Source organism: Heptranchias perlo, chromosome 9, assembly GCF_035084215.1.
Source record: "Heptranchias perlo isolate sHepPer1 chromosome 9, sHepPer1.hap1, whole genome shotgun sequence".
NCBI lineage: Eukaryota > Metazoa > Chordata > Chondrichthyes > Hexanchiformes > Hexanchidae > Heptranchias > Heptranchias perlo.
The window spans coordinates 12661729-12686536 of NC_090333.1; the positions used below are offsets into that span (position 1 = coordinate 12661729).

General features: G+C 41.6%; 1 protein-coding gene across 2 annotated transcripts in view; it reads left to right on the forward strand.

The window, feature by feature from the left end:
• Positions 1-24168, forward strand: part of usp33 (ubiquitin specific peptidase 33) — a 70686-nt gene extending 46518 nt beyond the window's left edge. For both annotated transcript variants that reach the window (XM_067989859.1, XM_067989860.1), the window contains exons 18-24: positions 2941-3067; positions 9671-9840; positions 10420-10501; positions 12800-12908; positions 18814-18916; positions 20355-20423; positions 21307-24168. In XM_067989859.1, the coding sequence (XP_067845960.1) occupies positions 2941-3067; positions 9671-9840; positions 10420-10501; positions 12800-12908; positions 18814-18916; positions 20355-20423; positions 21307-21461 (815 nt within the window). In that variant the 3' untranslated portion in view covers positions 21462-24168. The remainder of the gene's footprint in view (positions 1-2940; positions 3068-9670; positions 9841-10419; positions 10502-12799; positions 12909-18813; positions 18917-20354; positions 20424-21306) is intronic.
• The last annotated feature ends 640 nt before the right edge of the window (positions 24169-24808 follow it).

The following is a 24808-nucleotide window of genomic DNA, read 5'->3' on the forward strand; positions in this document are numbered from 1 at the left end:
GTCCAGTTGTGGTGTTAAAAAATCCCATGTCACTATTGGAAGAGCAGGGCGCTCTCGTGTTGTTCTGGCTAATATTTTGCCCTCAACCAGTTGTATATATTAAAAAAAAGTGGATTGATCATCTCATTGCTGTTTACAGGATATTGTTCACACACAATGTTTGCTGCATTTACTAATGTACTGGTAACTGCACTTTAATTCATTATGTAAAGTATTTTGAGATGTTTTAATGTAATAGCTGCTATGTAAATTAACTTAATGCTGTTCTGAAGGTTTCTTTCGACATCTGAATAAATAAGTGAAATTTGTTTGGCATAACACATAGAAAAACCAACATTTTGTGCTACTGTTATTTATCCCTCAACCAACATCACCAAAACAGATTATCTGGTCATTATCACATTGCCGTTTGTGGGACTTTGCTGTGTGCAAATTGGCTGACCCGTCTCCTGCATTACAACAGCGACTGCACTTCTAAAGTACTTCATTGGCTGTAAAGTACTTTGGGACGTCCTGAGGTTTTGAAAGGTGCTATATAAATGCAAGCCTTTTTTTTTTAAACAGCGTAGTAAAATATGACATAGTTTCATAGAAATTACAGAAGGTCATTTTGCTCATTGTGTCTGTGCTGCCCTAAGCTCTTCACCTGGAGCCATCTACTCTAATTCCATCTACCTGCTCTTCCCTTATATCCTTTCATATTTTTCTATTTTAAACATTTATGCAATTCCATTTTAAATGATTATAGCCCCTGTCCCAATAGCCACTTGTGGTATTGACCCTCTGTATGGAAAATGTCTCCTATCTTCTCCCTTGACCTTTTACTAATCATCACTCTATGCCCTTCACTAATTTCCCAATCAGTGGAAACAGTCTTTCACTCTTTAACCTCTCGAAACTTTACATAATTTGAAACCCCTCACCCCCCCCCCATTCTCCCTTCTCTGTTGTGGTGAATAACCCCCTTTTTTTTTAGCCTTTCTTTATTACAATTTAATCTTTGTATCCTTTCCACAACTCTGATATCCTATATAATGAAGTGCCCAGAATACATGCACCACTTGAATTGTGGCCTAACAAATGCCATGTGCAAATTCAATATCACTTCCTGGCTTCCATATTCAGCATCCCTATATATAAAGTCCAGAATCCGAATTGCTTTTTTTAATTAACCTTTCTATCTTTGTCCACGCTGTTAAAAATGTTATCGTTTAGTGCAGTGTTGTCCAATAGAAGAAAGTTGGGAACAAGATGGGGTGTCAGGCGGCATGCTTTTACCCAGAGGGTAACACTTACAGAATGAATTGCCAGGGAAGTTTGTTGAAGCAAATAGTGTAACTGGACGCAGGAGACAGTTGAATTGTGTTGCTGGAAGGAGAGGGTTTGAGATATATGATGCAAAGTCACGTAGGTGGGATTGATCTCTTTGTAAAAATTCTTATGACTCTCGAATCTTATGGAACTCGCTACCACAAGGAGTAGTTGAGGCGACTGGCATAGATGCATTTAAGGGGAAGCTAGATAAACACATGAGGGGGAAAGGAATAGAAGAATATACTGATACGGTTAGATGAAGTGGGGAGGGAGAGGCTCATGTGGAGCATAAACGCTGGCATGGATCTGTTTTCCCGAATGGCCTGTTTCTGTGCTGCAGATTCTATGTAATTCTATGAATCTGCTCTCCTGAAGACTCATGCTTTTGCAATTCATAGAATCATAGAAAGGTTGTAGCAAGGAAGGAAACCATTCGGCCCATCAAGTCCGCGTCAGCTCTATGCAAGAGCAATCCAGCTAGTCCCACTCCCCTGCCCTATCCCCGTAGCCCTGCAGTTTTTTTCCTTCCAAGTACTTATCCAGTTCCCATTTGAAGGCCACGATTGAATCTGCCTCCACCACCCCCTCGGGCAGTGCATTCCAAATCCTAACCACTCTGTTTTTAAAAAAAAAAGTTTTTCCTCATGTCACCTTTGGTTCTTTTGCCAATCACCTTAAATCTATGTCCTCTGATGCTTGACCCTTCCACCAATGGGAACAGTTTCTCTCTATCTACTCTGTTTAGACCCTTCATAATTTTGAATACCTCTCAAATCTCCTCGTAACCGTCTCTGTTCCCAGGAGAACCACCCCAGCTTCTCCATTCTATCCACGTAACTAAAGACCCTCATCCCTGGAATCATTCTAGTAAATCTCTTCTGCACTCTTTTTTAAGGCCTTCACATCTTTCCTGAAGTGCGGTGCCCAGAACTGGACACTATACTCCAGTTGTGGCCGCACCAGTGTTCATCATGACTTCCATACTTTTGCACTCTATGTCTCTATTTCTGTGTGGGAAGAGAGAATCCCACTTTTACTAACCTCATACATTTATATTTTATAATATAAATTTAGTAAAGTTGAAGAATGTTGTGTGGAAGAAATGATTGCAAGGCAGTGATGTAACTACCACAGGAAGTGCTTGCTATTTTAAGTCGATAGTCTCTGAAAATAAAGGCACAATAGTTTTGGTTTGGTTTTAGAAAGCTTAAGGGCACAGCTCCACAGCAGCATTACTGCGTTGGGCAAAAGCACATTGGCTGTTATAGAGGCCACTGGTTTTCACTGGAAGGCGGATGAAAGCATGAAATGCAATCCCCAAAACATCTCAGTAAAAAAAGCCCGAAGTTCTACGTAATGAAAACTGAACTTGACACAATTCGGTCACTGTAAACCAGTGGTCCTGATCGTGGGGGAATGGTAGATCCTTTTATATATTATCTGTAAGGCCATTAGTTTTATGGGCTCCCAAAATACTGGTTAAAAAATCCCATGTAGTAACAGTATTAAGATTTTCTGTAAGACAGTGGCCCTGATTTATATTGGTATGTGACCTTTCAATTCATCCATCATTCAAGACACCATACCTTTACAGAAGTTTATATCTGTGTACTTTTATAACTCCAGGTGGCCATTATACAGCGTTTTGCCTAAATGAACTGAATGACCGATGGTATGAATTTGATGACGAGAGTGTTACGGAAGTATCTGAATCGACTGTGCAGAATGCAGAAGCCTATGTGCTTTTCTACAGGTAACTCCATTCTCTTGATGAAGCCTGCTGGCTTTTGTTTTCCGTGGAAAAGCAGATGGAATTGTGATCCCATGTAACAAGAATGGAATTTGACTTATCCAGGCACCGCAAACCAGTGTCACTGTGGGTTCGTGATTTTAAATTTTACCATCTGATTTTACGTAGGAAAGTCATAACCTCAAACTTCCAAGGCGCTGTATAATTTATCAAGTTTGAAGGAGGAAATCCAGTGGCCTTGCTCATGATGTTGCAGTGTTAGCCATGGCTCGGTGGTAGCACTTTTGCCTCTGTGTCAGAAGGTTGTGGGTTCAAGCCCCACTCCAAAGACTTGAGCACTAAATCTAGGCCGACATTCCAGTGCTGTACTGAGGAGTGCTGCAGTGTCGGAGGTGCCGTCTTTCGGATGAGACCAAGGCCCCTTCTGCCCCCTCAGGTGGACGTAAAAGATTCCATGGCACTATTTTGAAGAAGAGCAGGGGAGTTATCCCTGACGTCCTGGCCAATATTTATCCCTCAACCAACGTCACTAAAGCAGATCATCACTGATGTTTGTGGGACTTCGCTGTGCACAAATTGACTGCTACGTTTCCTACATTACAACAGAAAGTGTTGAAAGACTGTTTAACCTTGGTGGTGGGAGGAAGCATAGCCAAGTCTTAACCTGTCCTTACCTGACATTCGCAAGCATGTGTATTCCAGCAGGGTCACTGGGTGTCAGTCAGGTGCCCTATCCTAGTGGATATTTCCTCTCACCCCAGGGGCACTGAAGCTAATTGCAGCACTCTTAGCTGCCAACTCTGGCTGAGACGAACTAACTCAACATATAAGCGTAATGTGAGTCTAAATGGTCTCTGAACAAAATATTCTGTCCCCTTAGTGTAAGTTAATTCCACAGTTTTTCTTACTGCACTGTATTTTTCTGACCCTCAAGTTGTTTAATAGGTACTCATTACAGAAGCAATTCTATCCATATGTTGTGAACTGTCTGGCATGGAAGTCCTAAATGATGGTAGATTGAAGCATAGGTGAGATCTAACCACTATTTATTTGCACGGAAGATGGAAATGGGTGAGGAAGGACATTTGGTCCTTCAGAGCTCTTCCAATCAAAACGGTCCTACTGCCTCTCTCTTCCCCCGCGCCCCCGCCCCAAAATCATGGAAACCAGCTGATTCTTAAATGATTTGTGGTTTTCGCTTCCAGTACTCTATTCAGAAGTCAATTCCATGAATTGATTTCTCTGTGAAGGATTTCCTACCATCAGAGCTAACTTTGGCTTTCGCTAGTTGGAATCTGTGCCCCCTCGTCCTAGTGTCAGTCACGGCTCAATTTGACGCAGGGTTCTGGATTCGCCTTTTTCTATACCTTTTTGCATTCTTGTATACCTCTGTAATGTCACTCTATGCTCTGCAGCATATGTTAAACCACTATAATGGTTAAGAAGCTTTGGCAATGAGCTGACTTTGTTACGCATATTATGTTGGGCTCCCAGACACTGTGCTAAAATTAGTTAACTGGATTTTTCTCATTCAAACTTGGTATCTTTTATACAAGACCGTTTTGAAAGTTCAAAAGAATATGAATTTGCTGCGTGAAGTCCAGAGAGCACAGTTTACAATCGTGAATCGGCAGCGCTGCAGGAGGAGGGTAATTGTGAATTTGTCTCGTCTAGCAACAGCTCAGAAATTTTACAATGCAAATTCACTGGAATCTGACACGCAGCTCTGCAGTAAAAACTGATCCAATTCACAGCAGCATGTGAAATGGAATGCCTTTAGGGGCAATGCATAATTAACATCATTTTCACAAATGTAATCTGTTTATTTTGAACTTCCAAAAGAATATGTACAGTTTGAAGTCAATTCAACAGTGTGTGTGTGTGTGTGTATATAGTGTAGGTAGTTGTATAAATGGTGCAGTGCAGTCATTCTCCTCCTTTGCTGCAACCTACAAGAATGATGACAATGATAAATGACTTACTTTAATGCTCCAGCCCTATAAAGCTATATGGTGCAGCATTTCGTATTCCTCAGTCAAATCCCTGAAAACTCTCCTTTCTAAACATCTAGGGGGTATTTTAAAACTGAGCTGGAAAGGGGGCAGGGGGTCAATTTGAGGTCTGCAAACCCATTAGTACGGGTTTCCTGGACATCCTTATGATTTTGACATAAGGACGTCCTCTCCCTGGCTGGTCTCAGTCGGTCGGGAGACCAGCCAGGGAGAGGACGTCTTCAGTTAAGTCTTTGTTTGCATGGGTGGGCATAGGGCCATGGGTGGGCACGGGGGTCGCGAGTCATGGAGGATGGGATTGGGGGTCAGTCACGGGGTGGGGGGGTGGAGATCAGGGGTCACTGCGGGGGGTCTGCGATCGTTGAGGGGGAGGGGCGGGGGATTGAATCAGGGGGAGGGGGATCGGGTTGGAGAGGGGTGGAGGTTGTTGCAGGTAGGTTTGTTGGGCCTGGGGGGAGCACTCCTGCTCCTCTGGGCCCACAAACTGTGCCTTTCTAGGCACCTACCTGTTGGTCTCGGGCCTTCTCGCCTCCTTTCCTGAGGCGTAAAATAGAAAGCAAGAGAATCCTGGCCCGCCCCCCCCCCCCCCAGGTTGAAATTGGGAATTAGTGAAAAATGAAGGCCTGAAGCCTCCTGGAAAGGTTTTAAGGCCTGATCCGCCTCCAGGGAGCAGGTTGGTCGCACGCTCCTCATACCGCCCCCATGAAAACCGGAAATGGGCAGCTGTGAAATGGTGGCAATTTTCAATGCTCCCCCAACCCCAACCCACTTGTTTTTTTTCACTTTGAAAATCGAGCCCCTATTGTTTAAAGTACAAAGCTAATTTAAGTACAATACTAATCATAAAGTGAGATTTTTTTTTAATAAAAAGAACAACTGCAGGAAAAAGGAAAAGCCATTACTTTTTGGGGGGGTTCTTTCCCCTTTTTTTTACTCTGGATATTTTTGGCTACTTCAAATTACACTTCTAGGCGAGTCCCAGCTACATGTGTCAAGAAAGTGCTTTCACTTGCCCACATAGCTACGTAAGTTTGTAATGTGTCCTAGGAACAAATAGGGAACCACCTTCCATTTACTTCAGCTACTGATTTTATCGTGTGCCCTCACATGAACCCCCTTGTCTTCAGAAGACAGTGCTAGAATAACTATCGAGGGAAAAGTACGGACGTGGTTAGGAAATTGGCTGAGCGAAAGGCGACAGAGAGTAGGGATAATGGGTAAGTATTCACATTGGCAGGATGTGACTAGTGGAGTTCCGCAGGGATCTGTCTTGGAGCCTCAATTATTCACAATATTTATTAACGACTTAGATGAAGGCTTAGAAAGTCTCATGTCTAAGTTTGCTGATGACACAAAGATTGGTGGCATTGTAAGCAGTGTAGATGAAAACATAAAATTACAAAGCGATATTGATAGATTAGGTGAATGGGCAAAACTGGCAGATGGAATTCAATGTAGACAAATGTGAGGTCATCCACTTTGGATCAAAAAAGGATAGAACAGGGTACTTTCTTAATGGTAAAAAGTTTAAAAACAGTGGATGTCCAAAGGGACCTACGGGTTCAGGTACATAGATCATTGAAGTGTCATGAACAGGTGCAGAAAATAATCAATAAGGCTAATGGAATGCTGGCCTTTATATCTAGAGGACAAGAGTACAAGGGGGCAGAAGTTATGCTGCAGCTATACAAAACCCTGGTTAGACCGCACCTGGAGTACTGTGAGCAGTTCTGGGCACCGCACCTTCGGAAGGACATATTGGCCTTGGAGGGAGTGCAGCATAGGTTTACTAGAATGCTACCCGGACTTCAAGGGTTAAGTTACGAGGAGAGATTACACAAATTGGGGTTGTATTCTCTGGAGTTTCAAAGGTTAAGGAGTGATCTGATCGAAGTTTATAAGATATTAAGGGGAACAGATAGGGTGGAGAGAGAGAAACTATTTCCATTGGTTGGGGATTCTAGGAGTAGGGGGCACAGTCTAAAAATTAGAGCCAGACCTTTCAGGAGTGAGATTAGAAAACATTTCTACACACAAAGGGTGGTAGAAGTTTGGAACTCTCTTCCGCAATTGGCAATTGATACTAGCTCAATTGCTAAATTTAAATGTGAGATAGATAGCTTTTTGGCAACCAAAGGTATTAAGGGATATGGGCCAAAGGCAGGTATATGGAGTTAGATCACAGATCAGCCATGATCTTATCAAATGGCGAAGCAGGCACGAGGGGCTGAATGGCCTACTCCTGTTCCAATGTTCCTATGTAACTAGACTTCGATTTGGGCTTTAACTGGCAAGCAAACTTATTAAACAGTAAAAGAACAAGTGAATAGCAGCAGTTAACACAACTTATAATCTTGCAGTAGTTGTTGAGCTTAGTTAGTTCCTCAGACAGTTAAATAGTTTGCAACTGCTGTAATTTCCTTATGTGGAGGTTTTATCCTTTTCTCACATTCTGTGGAAATACCTGGCCTATCTCAGGCTCGAGACCAACACTCCGATTTGAAAAAGACAGACTGGTAAATACCTTCGAGAAAGTAAATTCGAATAGTTAAATTCAAGAAAGAGCTGCTAATCAAAAACAGATTTGAACAAATCACGCAAGATATTCATATTTGAATTAAATTTCTCCTCCCCCAGGCACCTGCCTGACGACAACCATGATCAACATGAGCGAAAACGTTTTTCTGCATATCATAAAATTAAAGCTACTTATACCAACCTAAATCTTGAACAGAAATGCTTCATTTTTGTCACAACCATCTCCTAACCCTCACTATCTAGTCTCATGTAAAAAAAAATGACCACTTGGCCATGGTTTCATACCCCAGCAGGATCGATGATATTTTTTGTAGTGACTGGAAATTAGAAGGTAGAGATCAAGCAATTTGGCTATGGCACAATGAATATGAAGTTCTATCATTCCGGTATGGATTGGTTTCCCTGATAGTACGAAGTTTTTCAATATGTTGCACTTACTGATCAGTTAGAATTGAGGTCCAAAGATCCTACTATTCGATGAAGAGCAAGGCATTCTCCCCATGTCCTGGCCAACATTTCTCCCTCTACCAGAGTCACCAAAAACAGATGAACTGGGCATTCATCCCATTGTTTGTGGGATCTTGTGTGTAAAACAGTTGCTGCATTTGTCTACATCAGTCATTGCACTTCAAAGTAATGCATTGTGTGTGAAGTGTTTTGAGATATTTCTGAGACAAGATGAAGCAATATACAATCCTTTTCTTTACTATTGGGGCACAATGTTTTTTTAAGAAAACTGAATGCCATTAGAACATCTTGTATTAAAATCGCAACATGCCCTTTAATATATCTTTGCTATTTGAAGAAAGAACTTGCATTTATATAGTGCCTTTCACAACCTCAGGACGTCCCAAAGCACTTTGCAGCCAATGAAGTATTTTTGAAGTGTAGTTACTTGTTGTATTGTAGGAAACGCGGCAGCCAATGTGCGCACAGCAAGGTCCCACAGATAGCAATGAGATAAATGACCAGGTAATCTATCTTTGTGACACTGGTTGAGGAATAAGTATTGGTCAGGACACTGGGAGAACTCCCCAGCTTATCTTTGAATAGTGCCATAGGATCTTTTACGTCTACCTGAGAGGGCAGACAGGGCCTCTGTTTAACATCTCACCCGTAAGGCAGCACCTCCAACAGTACAACATACACTCAGCACTGCACCGAAGTACTGACTTGCAGTTTTATTTCTCGTGCGTTACATAATGCAACCCTTAATGTTTAACAGCTATTGATTATTCTTTGTGTCTGAATATAAAACAGATTCCTTTTGTTCAGAAAAGCAATCTTTGTAATAAAGTTGAACATTTTGCTTTCTAGGTGAAATTATTTTGGGTGTAGTGTTAATGAAAATCTATTAATCCAAGCCTGCAGTTTTTTCCATTTTGCCCAGTCACATGGTCACTCGGATTTGAGTAATGTGCGATTCCTGGGCAGAGGAGAAGATGTAGAGAGGAGAGCAATTTTCATTGTATCCACTTGAATTTATGATGGATTTTAATAGATTAGAGAGAAACTGTTTCCACTAGCAGGAGGATGGTAACCAGAGTATACAGAATTAAGATAATTGGCAAAAGAACCAGAGGGGAGATGAGAATTTTTTTACACAACGAGTTATAATCTGGAATGCACTGCCTGAAAGGGTGGTGAAAGCAGATTCAGTAGTAACTTTCAAAAGGAAATTAGATATACAACTGAAAAGGAAAACGCTGCAGGGCTATGGGGAAAGAGCTCTTTCAAAGAGCCGACACAGGCACGATGGGCTGAATGGCCTCCTTCTGTGCTGTAAGGTTCTATGATTTTCGTTCCAAAGGTGGACTGGGGAGAGTTGTATATCACGAAGATGACGCCCGATTGTGTGTCTTATTGGGGATCAATTTGAGGCAATGAATTAAGAGTACACCAGAAGTATATCTTAAGTGTTTTGATGCAGTTGGACCAATAATATTGGTGATAACACTAAAGGAAGAGGATGAAACAGTTCTGTGGTGGAGTCAACAGAAAATTCAGCTACTGTGAATTTTCAGTGTTGCATTATCTTGTCATTTTTATTCGGCAGAAAAAGCAGTGAGGAGATGCTGAAGGAAAGGCAGAGGGTGACTCATCTACTGAACATGATGGAACCGAGTCTGCTTCAGTTCTACATATCACGTCAGTGGCTGAACAAATTCAAGACTTTTGCTGAGCCAGGTCCCATTAGCAACAATGAGTTCCTTTGTGTCCATGGAGGTAAGGCTTCAAATATGTTGTAGACAGGCCAATTGTTAACCCCAGGTAACAGGCCCTAAATTTGATCCCCGTTTTGTGCGGTGTTAACTGATCTTACCTGGGGTGGCAGTCAGAGATTCTGCTAAAATTGACCTCAGCATTCCTGGGCTAAGTGGAGGGAATATCCACCAGGGTTTCTGCTCTTGAGTCCTATCCAGTGAGCACTTTGAGGAGAATGTGAATGTCAGATGACGTTAGGTTTGGCTGTGATGTCCTCCTCCCCTCCCCACCTGCTCCCCCTCTTCCTCCTCCTCCCGCCCTCTCCGCTTACTCGTTGAATATTCTGCCAACTCTGTAGGCTCGTACATGAGCAATGGCCACTTGGGCAAGGTAGCAGAGGGTGGCCACTGCCTGTTGAACTGTACCCTATCAAAGAGTCAACATCTTCAGGCGCAGCGGAGGGAAGATAGAGATATTCTTACTAGTAACAACATTGCATATTTTCTATTAAAGACTCATCGAAACAGGCCGTATGGCAAGTCAACATATGTGGTTAATTGGGGAAAAAATGTTCTATTCACTGAAACTCGTCTGTTACAGGTGTCCCCCCTCAGAAGACCAGTTACATAGATGATCTGGTAGTGATGTTGCCTCAGACTGTTTGGGACTATCTGTACAGCAGGTGAGTAACCTTTTCCATCAAAGGTTTACTTGCATCTTCCCTTCTTTGAGAAGTGACTGTTTAGGGTTAATCTTCGCTTGAGTAACTGCTCATGTTCAGTAGTGTCTTTATAGATTGTCAACTCAGACTTCTTATTTGCAAGGCCGCTAGTTTTCACAGAAAAACACATAGTTGTGAAAGGCAAACCTAATATAGATGGAATCATAAAATTCGATCCCTGCAAGATAGTTATGCAATACCATCCTGTAAACAAATTAAAAATCCCAGAACCACATCTAAGAAAAATAGAATTTGAATTGTTTGGTCATATAAACCACTGAAGTGGAATTTGATACCTAACCAGTGGTCCCATCGTGTATTATGGGCAAGGCCACTTATTTTCCGTTTTCCTGGATAAAAAATGCCCAAAATTCTGATTTTAAAAATCCTTTTTTTACAATTTTAAAAAGCTGGGTGATCTTTCTTGCACTTGAGCCACAAGTTAAGTCTGTCATTTTACTTCAGTCAGCATTGACTTGCTGTTGCAATCAAAAGATTTTTTGAGCCTTCCCTGTAAATTGGTTCCCTATTTTGCTTGTAACTGTGACCTGCCTTGTATTTTTGGTGGGGCTGTCACCTGATGCCGGATGGAAAGTTCAGTATCCGGATTCCTTCAGCACCTGAGCACCATTTGTTTCTTTTTTTATCTCCTCGTGTTTGAGCAAGTCGCAGCTTGTTTCAAGTTCCTCGCATTCTATCGTGGGGCTTTTCTGGCAGCTGATGGGTGTCGATTGGTCTTTTGACTTGAATTGTCACACAATTCTTCTGGTGAGTCAATGATCTTGATGCCTTTTGGTTCAGCCCATTGCATGGCCCCACCCAAAATGTATGCGTCAATATTTTTTTAAATTATTGTTAGGAGGGGGGGCCTCAGAGGTTTATAATGGTCTCACCACTGGGGCAAGAAGCACTGACCAAGTCAGTCGAGTTTGTTGCATCCTAAGCGAGGCCCAAATGTTTCCCCACCCTACACTTCTCCGCCTTCGCCTCTATCTCTTCCTTTAAGACTTAAAACCTACCTCTTGAACCAAGCTTCTGGTCACCCCTCCTAATATTTCCTCTTTTGGTTCGGTGTCAATTTTAGTCCAATTACGCTCCTGTGAAGCGCCTGGGGACGTTTTCCTATGTTAAAGGCACTACATTAAAAACAAGTTGTTGTTGTACTGCCTCGTTGATTATCTTTTTAAAAAAAAAAATACACATGAAAATAACAATAGATAAGGTAGTGAATGGTATAGAAAAGGTAAGTCTGGAATTTACTTCAAAATAAACTATGACGGGTCAAAGAGGAGCACTAGGTAAACTAACAAAAGGCAGGTTTAGCACTGATTTCAGGAAATCCACGCAAAGAATGACCACATGGAATGGACTTCTTGTAGTGAAGTCGAAAAGCGTGGCTTCGTTTAAGAAAGCAGTTGGATGCTGTGATTGCTGGTGGGGGAGGGGGAGAACTGTGGAACTGCGCTAGGATGGGCCCAATCTTGTGACCTCTCATTAGAAATTCTGGCATCTGAACTTTGCTCACCGTCACATCCCCCAGGAGGTCAAAAATGGATTTTGAGAGCCTTTTATTGTATCGTAAATGACCGTAAAGATCTGTGTGATTCTGGACAATTATCTGTTTTGTTCGATTACTTTTAGCTAATCCAGCTCCTAAGTAACAGTAGCGGAATTTTATATTTTAGTCAGTTTGCTGGAGTCACTCGAAACACTGGGTGGTGACATGCAAAGCCAGATAAAATTATGCTTTATCAAAATCCTGTTGGCAGCCATGTATAAATGTCCATGTGTAATTTTTTTCTTGATTTCCACTCCAGATACTTGACCACATAATCTGGGCTGACACTCGGCAATATTGAGGGGGCACTGTACTGTTGGAAGTGCCATCTTTGAGATGAGACGTTAAACCGAGGCCCCGTCTGTCCTCTCGCATGAACGTAAAAGATCCCGTGGTTTTGTTCAAAGTGTCCTGGCCAACATTTGTCCCTCACCCAACATCATTAAAACAGATTACCTGGTCATTTATTTCTTTGCTGTTTGTGGGACCTTGCTGTGCACAAATTAACTGCTGCCTTTCCCTAGATTACAACAGTGACTGTACTTCAAAAGTACTTCATTGGCTGTAAAGCGCTTTGGGATGTCCTGAGGTCATGAAAGGTTTTATATAAATGCAAGTTCTTTCTTCTTTCTTTCTTGATTTGCCATGCAGCAATGTTAAGTTTTACAAAAACTAGAACATCTGTTCTGCTTTCCTGTCAGATATGGAGGGGGACCAGCTGTCAATCATCTCTACACCTGCCAAACCTGTCAGATTGAGATTGAAAAGCTTGAAAAGAGAAGGAAGATGGAACTGGAAATGTTCATTCGGGTAGGGAAACAAAAATGTCTTGTTAAAAATTTGAATGTTATGTTGAATCTTTTGAGGTTTTGTTTTGCATTTCAGCATGGACTGAAACGTGTGTGTGTGTGTGTGTGTGTGTGTGTGTGTGCGCGCCCTGTCCAAAAATCTGTAAAGTTTTCAGGGTGTTTGGGGAATTTAAGTGTTTTAGTCGATTATTCGTTTGCACTAAATTTTCCATTTTAATCACCAAAAAAAAAATTGGAACAAAATCAGGTGAAATCTTTGCACAGTTTCTGAAGGATAGTTTGATCATTTGGGCCTGTGCAGAATGAAGAATTAAGCCTCACACTATGCTAGTGCAAGGTAATCATAGAAATTTACAGCACAGGAGGAGGCCATTCGGCCCATCGTGTCTGTGCTGGCCGAAAAAGAGCTATCCAACCTATTCCCACTTTCCAACTCTTGGTCTGTAGCCTTAGGCTATGGTACTTCAAGTGCATAGCCAAGTACTTTTTAAATGTGATGAGAGTTTCTGCCTCTACCACCCTTTCAGGCAGTGAGTTCCAAACCCCCACCAACCTCTGGGTGAAAAAATTTCTCCTCAACTCTCCTCTAATCCTTCTAGGTCCCTCATAATTTTATACACCTCAATTAAATCTCCCCTTAGCCACCTCTGCTCCAAAGAAAACTTGCCACTTTTCCTTGGATCCCATGGACTTTTACTTTTCTGACCAGTCTGCCATGTGGGACCTTGTCAAAAGCCATGCTAAAATCGATGTAGACTACATCAAACGCGCTACCCTCATTGATCCTCATGATCTTCAGTGTCAAGAAATCCACATAGATCACGTCCACCGGCTACTACCATGTACTATATAGTTGGTCTGTTTTGTAAACCGATCAGAAGCCACCTAAAGCAGTTCCCTGCCAAATTTTTCTTTCAGCAGAGAACAAGATAAAACTTGTCAGTGACTGCAAGAGTTTCCAATCGGTTTAGTGGGACTTGATGCTAGCTACAGAATGTGATTCTTGAGGATGGCCATTGCCTGCTGTTGGCAGAATTCATATACTTCAATGAAATTCAACCTGCAGTGCTCTTCAAAGGAGCTCTTCAACCATTGATTATTCTCCAACAGAAAAAGGCTGCTCACAATTAACACCATGGGACACTTTGGGGAGGGCAAGCACTTTACAGTTAAAGAGCTTCATCCTATATTAATATCCCTCTTTAAATTCATTCCTGACTTCTAATTTGCGATGTTTTTACAGTTTGGTCAGCTTTGAGATATGTTTGCATTGGTTTATAGATTTAATGTATCTGATTCAAAAGATACACTTCCGAAAAAAAGGATTAAGAATTTCTAACCTAAGAGATATATAATATAACTACTAGAACTTAAGATTTTAGAATTCATTGCTTTATTTAAAAGTATAACAAAAATGTGTTAAAAGTTCTGTCTACTAAGATCTGAATATTTTCAAACAATTTAACTTTTATGTACTCATTTAAAAAAAAAATTGTTATTAATCTGAATATCAATGGTATATCTGTTTCTTGGCACTGAAGAAAAAGATATAAAATCAAAATCAGATTTAGTGCAAATTATGATATTTAGTGCACAAAGAAATATGTTAAACCTTATAATAAATGAAGCTGCACGCACATAATCAACTTGTAATACATATAGCTAAACTCTATTTGATGATGAAGATGACGAGCAACTAAAATTTGTGCAAAAAATGGCAACATATATGATCCTGTGGCCATTTATGTACTGAGTTCGACAATCAGCCATGATCATTTTGAATGGCGGAGCAGGCCTGAATGGCCTACTCTTGCTCCTATTTTCTATGTTTCTGTGTTTATGCATAGATGCCCATGTCAGCAAAGTAGTTGATCTGAAACCATGTTGATGTCTAATTCCATGTTAAATTAACATGTTAACATATGTTGCTTTGTTTATTGTCTTGACTTTATTATTTTTCTTATATAGTTAATTGACTAGACTTGAGCTATTTTGTGACACCAGGAAGTGAAATTTTTGTCACCTAATTTGACCTCCTCAATGATGGGATGGGAGTGGAAGAGAATTTAATTCTTTCTTTTTAAACTGCATCGCCCAGTAGTACCATTTTCAACAGATACCTGGTTCTGTTTTCTGATTAAATTCTTCAGTAGAATGTGAATGGGGCGAACAAGACCTGGGACTAAGATCCAGAGTTTTTCTGTGTGGGGAAAAGTTGCCTCCTGTTGTCATCTCGAAGAAGGTAGCGTGGGGATGGCATAGCATTGGATATCTGCCACTGTTGGTATCATTAAACACTGATTTCAAAATTTTCAAGCAGTGGTGTGGCTATCGGGTTTTATTGATTTACCCTGAAAAGTGGAAAACCTAAAATAGAATCGTACAGCGCAGAAGGAAGCCATTCGGCCCATCGTCCTTGCACCAGCTCTTTGAAAGGGCTATCCTGTTTGTCCCACTACCCTGCTGTTTCCATAGCCCTGCAAATTTTTCCTTTCAGATATATATCCAATTCCCTTTTGAGAGTTACTATTGAATCTGCTTCCACTACCCTTTCAGGCAGTGCATTCCAGATCATCGTAACTCGTCGCATAAAAAAAAATTCTCCCTCTCTCCTCTGGTTCTTTTTCCAGTTGTCTTAAATCTGTGTCCTCTGGTTACCAACCCTCCTGCCAGTGGAAAAAGTTTCTCTTTATTTACTCTTATCAAAACCACTCATAATTTTGAACACCTCCATTAAATCTCCCCTTAACCTTCTTTGCTCTAAGGAGAACAATCCCAGCTTCTCTAGTCTCCACATAACTGAAGTCCCTCATCCCTGAGGTTGCTGGAAATACACATCAGGTCCAACCATATGTGTAAAGAGGAAAACAAATAGATTCATGTTTCAGGTGTAGACCCTTTATCAGAATCCCTCCGATGAAGCTGATTTGAGCTCTTGTCCCAACACTGAAGTCAGTTTTCATAGTTTCTGAGCATGGCGTGAATGGGTTAGTTTGCCACAGAATTAATAATGAACCATTTCATTGTTACTTCACACTGGAAGGCACCTGGGGTGCCCACATTACATTCCTAACCTCCTTGTTGAGTGGAAAAACCCCACTGTCTGACTATAACGAATCAAGCTAGAACAACAAATCAGATTTATTGCGAGACTTAAATTTACACAAGACAAACAATTATGCTACACTTACACCAAAACCAAAATGGTAATATTCAAATTGAGACAACTGTATTCCTTTCAAGTGATGGTCTGACGGCCCAGCCATCACAGATAATTGGACTGTGGAAAGTCCTATACTGTGGTATGCCTTGACTTCCAAAAAACATTGGATAAAATTCTGCCCAAAAGTCTACTATTAAGAGCAGAGAAATTCAGGGCAAATCAGGCCAAAGAAATTGGCTGAAAAGTAGGGAGCAGTGAGTACTAGAGTTATATTGGGTTGGGGACAAATGCCAAGTGTGATGCCTCAGCATTGGAACCCATATGGTTTCTAATTTACATTAACAGCCTTGGATTCAGCAGCTCAATCCAAATTGGTTCAAAATGTATAGACGATACCAAGCAACTGACGTGTAATTCCAGCACTTGGTTTTTATTTCAGATTTCCAGCCGTTGCAATTTTCTTTTTCATCTCACTCGGAAAGTCCAACTATATTACCTTTTGTACTGAGCGTCTGAAGTTAATTGGTTTCTGTTTTGGGTTTCGTGAGCATGTCTCATTGCCTTATATACTAAGCACATGTGCCTGAAGGTACATAGCACATATATCAGCTTAACACCTTTTTAGTTAAATTTAGCAAAAGCAAACCTTAATTTCAATAAAATTGCCTTGTCCCATCATGTTACTCATTTGTGTTGGGGGGGGGGAAAAAGGCAAGATTATCACCTGCATTAAATCTCGGACACTTTTAAACAAGTTTTTACTTCCCCTTGTGAACCAGCATGCCTGCGCTCAACTGTAGCACAGTATTTTGACACATTCCTTAATGATTAACTACAGGAAAATTGAAACTAGCTGTATGCAGTTAGAAGGATAATCTTTCAGCAGCATAACCCATCTGCAAATATGAACTCATTAAATTCATTAAGCTGTTCTTTCTACCTCTCTGCCCTTCTCCTTGCACATAATAGGCTCAAATAACTTTCAGGTTAAATAAATCACTTCAAAAGGTTACCTCAGTATCGTTCATTGAAAGTGAAAGACTGGTGCTAATTTTGAGTTAATGTTTCTAAAATATTTAATATATCATAATTCCGTTTAAAATAATGCTCACTTGAGCTTCCTTGATAACCTGGTAGGTAAAGGTACAATCTGGTTTGGCTAACATGCACAGACCAAAAGGTTCTGCCTTTGATTTCTAGTGACCGACCTCACTGTGGACTAGTGTGACTTGGCTTCCTTTAATAGTGAAGATTATCCTCATAAAGTAGCAATATATGGCACTCCTCATGTAAAACAATGGGTGGTTCTATAAGAAAATTCAAGAGGACAGGACCTTAGTTGTGGAAAGATCAGCCCCCAATGTTGGAGGAGAGGGTCACGGTGTAATCCAAGACTGCATGGAGGGGATTTGCATACAATGGCAGGGTCCTTGAAATCTCCGCGGGACGCTAGTGGGGGGTTGTGTGAGGATAGAAGTGGTGAATGTAGGACTTATATGGAAGGGAAATCGGGCTGCAGGATTCTGGATAAATTGAAGGTTGGAAGTTGGGAGTCCGTTGAGAGCGCTGGAAATCAAAGTAAAGTTGCAGAAGTCTTAAAAGAGTACTACTAGTTAATTGACATTTTGAAGGTGGGTCATTTTATCGGGTGACTTACTGATTTCTATTAAGTTTACATTAAATATTTTTGATTGACTTATTGATGCAGAATGAAATAATTCGCTTTTGTTTTACTCCATTTTCAAATTATTTCTGTGGAAGCAGAATCAATAATAACTTTCTATCCTTGGCGAGCTCCACTCGCTCCCTGTGTCCAACAAATCAATTTCAGCATCCTTGTTTTTAATGGTGTCTGTGACGTCCACACCACCATCGTATCTGAGCATCCGTCTCTAGCTGCATATCTCCCCATGCACCCTCCACTCTGATTACCGCTTGGCCTCTGCTGCACCCTTGGTGGCTTCTATTTGTCACTGCAGTTCTGCCCTCTGGAATTCTCTCCCAAAATCCCTTTGCTTTGCCACGTTCTCCCCTCCAAACCAAACCCTTGATTTTTGCTTCCCTCCATTACTTTTTCTCTCCAGTTTCCTGTTCAGTGTCCACCTTTTTCCTACCTTGTTATTCCATCCGAAACTTCTCCTTTTCACGAGGAGTGGCAGTTTATACATATGCATGTAAATAGACAGCCGTGACTCAGTCGGTAGCGCACTCGCCTCTGAGTCAGAAGGTTGTGAGTTCAAGCCTCGCTCCAGAGACTTGAGCACAAAATCTAGGTTGACACTTCAGTGCACTACTGAGGAAGTGTTGCACTATCGGATCTGCCATCTTTCAGATGAGACGTTAAACCAAGGCCCCTTCCGCCCCCTCCGATGGATGTAAAAGATCCCATGGCATTATTTTGAAGAAGAGCAGGGGAGTTCTCCCCGGTGTCCTGGTCAATATTTATCTCTCAATCAACATCGCTAAAAAATGATATTATCTGGACATAATCACGTTGCTGTTTGTGGGATCTTGCTGTGCGTAAATTGGCTGCAACGTTTCCTACATTAAAACAGTGACGACCCTTCAAAAATACTTCATTGGCTTTAAAGCAATGGGATGACCCAAGGTCGCGAAAGGCGCTTTATAAATGCAAGTCTTTTTGCACACGCTGTGCTGTTGCATTATTAACTGTTTTCTGCCTTTGGCATGTTTGTGATGTGTAGCCAATAAAGTAATTGCAACTTTGTTTTAAAAAATATAGTTAAACAAAGCTTTCCAAGAAGAAGATTCGCCTGCTGTTATTTATTGCATTAGCATGCAGTGGTTTAGAGAATGGGAAGGATTCGTCAAGGGGAAAGAGCATGGTACGTAAACCACAATGTCGCAAACATGAAATGTCACCTAACGTATTACTGCTTTTACTGGCTGTATTATTTTCAGTGATCTGGAGGTGCTTTTTTTTTGGCATATGATTTCCTAGTGGGTGAATGTTTTTGAGGGTAACTTGGCAAAGGAGCGTAAGAATGCAGGGAAAGGAAACAACAACTTGGCTCATCCGGCCGGCTCTATAATGCAGGTTCCCGATTCAGCATCCACGCCAGATGTGTTCAGGAGGCTGAATGCTTGACCTGTCCATGGTGCAAAGTGTGCTGATTGGCTCAAATTTCACATTCGCACATCTGGTGCGTGTCTGACACGGCTGTAGTGTATGGGAGATACAGTCCAGGTATTTTCACCTCTTTCTATCCGGCATCCATTTCCCTGCTCTCCGTACAGAATCAGATTAACGAGACATCTAGTTCAAGGGCTGTAGTGCAGAGCAACGCACGTTACAAAAGAGTAGGTGAGAAGACTGGATAAGTGAAGTAATAATGGTTGGGTGAAGACAGGCTCGATTGTAAAAGTCTGAAGGTTGCAGGAACTCCCTTTTGAATATTTCGAGTGAGTCAGTGTTTACATCCTGAGTGCAATGAGACTGGATTTCAACAATCTGTACTCCAAATCTTTCTTTCTAAGGACCTCAAAACCGTACAACTTCTTACCACCCTCAGTCTTCCCCATCTCCTACAAACTACAGGTTTTTAAAAAGACAATCTTGACACCACTTCCTGCTTTACCTCACCTCTTTTACTGTGTTCAACCTGCTCTGCAGACTTTGGACATCGATTTCTCAATTTATTACAAAGTGTTTGCTACACTAGCAGCTATTCCATCCGATAAGCACAAGGAGGTTGTTTGTTATCCTGAGTTTAGTGCCTGGATTTCTCCGTTTTAGTCTTGCAGTTCTTCTAATAGAATTTTTTTTTGAAAGTACACACAGAACAAACATTTTTAAATATTATCATAAAATTATGAAATTGTGGAAACCAAAAGTAAAATAAAGGCTCTCTAATCATGATGTGCTATAAAGTAAATTAGATTTACAAACCTGACATGCTGTTGTAACTACATTCTGATCAATGTTTGATTGTTTTAGGTGTTTAGATCTTGTAGGATTTTGTTTTAATTATGACAAGACTTGTCCTCCACAGCAATATGTAGCATGGCGACGATAGAATGCAGTACTGCTGGCCTCTTTATTCTGTCTTTTTTATTTTTAAAAATTGTTCTATTATCTCCGCTTCAATAAGCTGCCATTCAAATGAGAAAAATGCAAAATACACTGTTTACAAAATCTATTTGTAGTGATATATAAGCTGCCTTGTGCCACATACATAAATGGCCAGTTAATAGGAGATTGTGCCACATGTTAAAAGTATCCTCCCCAAATTTAATGCTTGTTTAAATCTTTTCATGTCTTAGAGCATCCTGGCCCGATTGATAACACCAAGATAGCTGTTGGCAAGAGCAGCCATGTGTCTTTAAAACAAGGTACGCGCACCTTCTCGATTTCATGATAGATGTGAGTATCTGTGCTAATATACTGTTGGGGAAAGTGATTTGGGACAGTGTGAAATCCCATAAACTGCACTGTAGAACATTCTATCCTTGCTCTTCTGATTCTGAGGCAAGAGTCCTACCACTGAGCCAAAGCTCACTGCTTCGTGCATTCAGTGTTACAAGGGGGCAAAAAAAATCAGTTCGAGCTGAGGTCGTTTTGTGGGTTAATATTAAGTGACTTTGGTATAACACCCATCAGCCAGCCTCTTGAAGCAACCTAGATCCCTTTACCAGCCACAGTTCTTTAGATCTGACAGCTAGAGTTATATGGATTTTGGCAGATCAGACCTCGATCTGGTTCAAAGGCACAGATCTATCTATTTTCCACCCTCTTGCTATCACTGTGATTTAGGATTAGAACGATGTGATGTGCCAACAGCACCTCGACTGCTGCATCTTGAGATCAGCTATCTCAGCACCAAATAGGAATCGAAGTGTGTAAGAGGAACGTCTGTGTAGTCAAAAACCCCTGGCACCCAAGAAACTACAGAGGTTCCGATTTAACGTGTAAACTTCTTATTCCCATAGAATTGATTTGTCTGGCAAGTCCATGGTGATTGTAACCAGGTAAATCTGGTCTGACTGATTTGCAGGGAGTCCAGAACAGTGGACTGACAAACCTGGTCATGCGCAGGCTTCAGTTTGTCCAGAGAAACCAGCAGCCCTGTCCTAACAAACCCAACGAATCTTGTAAACGTGTTGGTGGCTTTGATTTGGGTGGGTGCTATTTACCGGATCAAGGATCCCATGTGTTGTTAAGTGGAGCCCGTTCTGGGTAGCGTCGCTAATCACGTTTTGTAATTTCCCGCTCCAGGAGCCGATTCTGGACAAATCTCAGAAGAGACCTGGAACTTCCTTCACTCCATCTATGGAGGGGGTCCGGAGATCACTTTGCGGCAGAGCGTCAGCCATCCTGATGCGTCTTGTGTAGAAGAGAAAATTGAGGTTGAAATCCGTCCAGTGCAATAGTGGTTAAAGCAAATGTTTAAAAACTGAAACTGTGATGAATTATGCTGGGTTCTAAGCATTCCAGGATGTGATATATTTTCTCAAAACAAATCTTGCAGTGGCATTAACGGTATGTGTTTTAGGGACAATCACAAAGTAACCCCTGTTTTGTAATATAGTTCAATGTAGGTTTATGGCATACCTGATAAACTGTACTGAAGGGTAGTGGTGTTTTCTTGTGGTATGTGATGTAGCTTTGGTCTGTGAAAGGCCCATGCACTGAAAGCGTACTAGTGTGAAACGGGTTGCTTATATTAAGTCGACTCAGGAAAGCACTGATATCTTTTGTTTGCACTGCACTGTGGCGAAAAGTCGAAGACTTCAAAAGTCTTGTCCGTGCTACTGTAAGCTGCTAAAGGAATATTTTAGGGCGAGCTCACAAAAATTGTAAGGATGAGTCTAATCTGTAGGGCAGGTTTACTCCACCTACTGTGTTCGTAGAAATTATAACATTACAAAGAAAGCCATTCAGCCCATCATACTGGTGCCAGTGCTGGCTCTTCAACTACAGTTACCTTCTCTAATCCCCTCTCCCTGCCCTTTCATAATTTTCAAATGCTGTTTCAATTCCTTTTACAATTATATAGTCTCTGCCTCAGTAGCCACTGTTCTGTGGGGGAAAAATTCTTCTAACTCTCCCCCTAGTGGTAATCTGAGTTTATGTGCTCAATTTGCAAACCAGTAGAAATAAGCTTTCACCATTTACCGCCTCTTAACCTTTCAGAATTTTGAAAACCTCTGATAAATCGCCCTAATCAGCTCTTCCAGTGAAAACGCACCAATTTTATGAGCCTTTCTGTCGGCTCTCCTCAGTTGACATCACTCTAAGCTCTGAGTCAGAAGGTTGTGGGTACAAGCCCCACTCCAGAGACTTGAGTATGTAATCAAGGCTGGGATTGCTAAGATTGGGAGTGCTGCATTGTTGGAGGTACCATCCTTCAGATGAATATCAAACCTGGCCCTTTCTGCTTGGTCTGCTGCTTCAGTCAGATATTGCAGATCCCATTCCCATGCCACTTCTGGAAGAAAAAGAACTTGCATTTATATAGCGCCTTTCACAACTTCAGGACGTCCCAAAGTGCTTCACAGCCAATGAAATACTTTTGTGTAGTGTAGTCGCTGTTGTAGGAAATGCGGCCGTCAATTTGTGCACAGCAATGACCAATTAAACTGATTTTAGTGATGTTGGTTGAGGGATAAATATTGGCCAGGACACCTGGGGAGAACCCTCCTGCTCTTCGAATTACTGCCAGGCGATCTTTTACGTCACCTGAAAGGGCAAACGGGGCCTCAGTTTAACGTTTCATCCGAAAGACGGCACCTCTGACAGTGCAGCGCTCCCTCAGTACTGCACTGAAGTGTCAGCCTAGATTATGTGCTCAAGTCTCTCGAGTGGGACTTGAACCCACAACCTTCTGACTCAGGCGGGAGTGCTACCACTGAGTCATGGCTAAAACCTAAAAACAGGGAGTTCTGCAGATGTCCTGGCCAAAATTCCACCCTCACTCAACACTCCCAAAACCCAATTAGCTGGTCAATCATCTCATTGCTGTTAGAATGGAAAATCCCACCTGGTGGTGTATCACTGCATTGCCCTTTACAAGGTATTCTGTTCCTTTTGAGATTCACTGGTACCTGCACTGAATTGATTTTTGTGACAGTGGCTTCTGTTAGTTGCTTCTACTATTTGGCTCGATCGGAGCACTGTCGGTGAGGCAGGAGGTTGCAGGATCAATCCCTACACTGGGACTTGAGCAATAATCTAGGCTGACACTCCAGTATACAACTGAGGGAGCTGGAGGTGTTGTCCACTGGATGAGATGTTAAATTGAGCTCCCATCTGCCTGTCTTAAAGAGCCCATGGCATTATTTGAAGAAGAGCAGACTGTTCTCCTAGTAGCTTGACCCAACTAGCACCATCAAAAACTGATCTGTAACAGAAGGAGCTTGTATCAATTGGGTGTAGATTCATAAGCGTGATTCTCGTGAAAGTTCTTGGGAGTATTCCACTGAAAGCACAGCTGATTATGCTCTAGGGTAAAATTATGTAACTGATGCAAAAAACGGTCCTGAAGCTCGTCGGACTGACTCATTGGTCTTGAGCAACAACCTTGCTGAATTGATCATTTTAATACCAATCTCCTTAGCATGTGCCTCGAAGGAATGTTCCATAAAATTAAAATGACGCATTAGCCAGAATGTGACACTTCCGTTTCCAACAGGCTTTTCCCTTGAGCTTTTTTTTGTATTAATTTATTTTTTAAACGTGCATGTAAATCTCAACTGCAAATGTGACTGATTTAAGTTTAACTTGCACTTTGAAGAAATTATGACTCTAACTATCTTACTGCATTTTTTTAAAAAGAAAATAATCATTTACGTAAGGAATGTACAAGAGTACCTTGAAGAATTTAATTGTAAATAATAGCAATTAACGGAACCAGGCTCCATCAACTCTTAGAACGAAGCACTCGCTCTCGTACACCTGTGCATGTTGTTTGTGACATTAGGATCATAAATGTGAAAATGTGCTGCACTGACGCAGAAATACAGAATTGTGGAAGTAAAGTTGGAATGCATAATAAGTGGAGGATGTTCTCATTGCCTTTTAATGCTGTATAGCAACGGGGACTGCCTCTTGTGTTCAATAAAACAAGTGACAACATGAGCTCTGCTACAGATTCTTTCATATTTCATGCTTGGTAACCTGAAATACCTGTTGATCCTCCTGAGAGCCCCCTCGATGGTCTGACTTTGCATCACAGCTAGTCTGCACGAAAACACAAGCAAAACGCTGCGGATGCTGGAAATCTGAAATCAAAACCGAAAATGCTGCAAGGACTCAGCAGGTCAGGCAGCATCTGTGAAGAGAGACAGAGAGTTAACGTTTCAGGTCGATGTCCTTTCATCAGAACTAGAAGAGATGAACAGAGCCAGGGAAAAGAAGGGGGATATTAAGGTGTCAGCTTTGGCTTAGTGGTAGCTCTCTTGCCTCTGAGTCAGAAGGTCAGGGGTTTGAGCCCCACTCCAGAGACATTACACTGGTTGGTGAGAAGGTCTGCATTTCAGTATACAGGTTTTTTTTCCCCTTTCCTTTTCCTGAAGCCTGACTCTCTGTCTGTCATCCTCCAGTACCTTGTACCTTGTTCAACATGTGTGAGCCAAGGCAGTGAGCGTTGGCAGGCTATTCAAATGTGGAGGGCATCACAGCCGCACCTGATAGTATCCACACCATTGTTCACATATTCACTCACTTTCCAGCAAGAACATCTAGTTAGCAAGAGTGTGTGAGTGTGTGTGTTTATTTT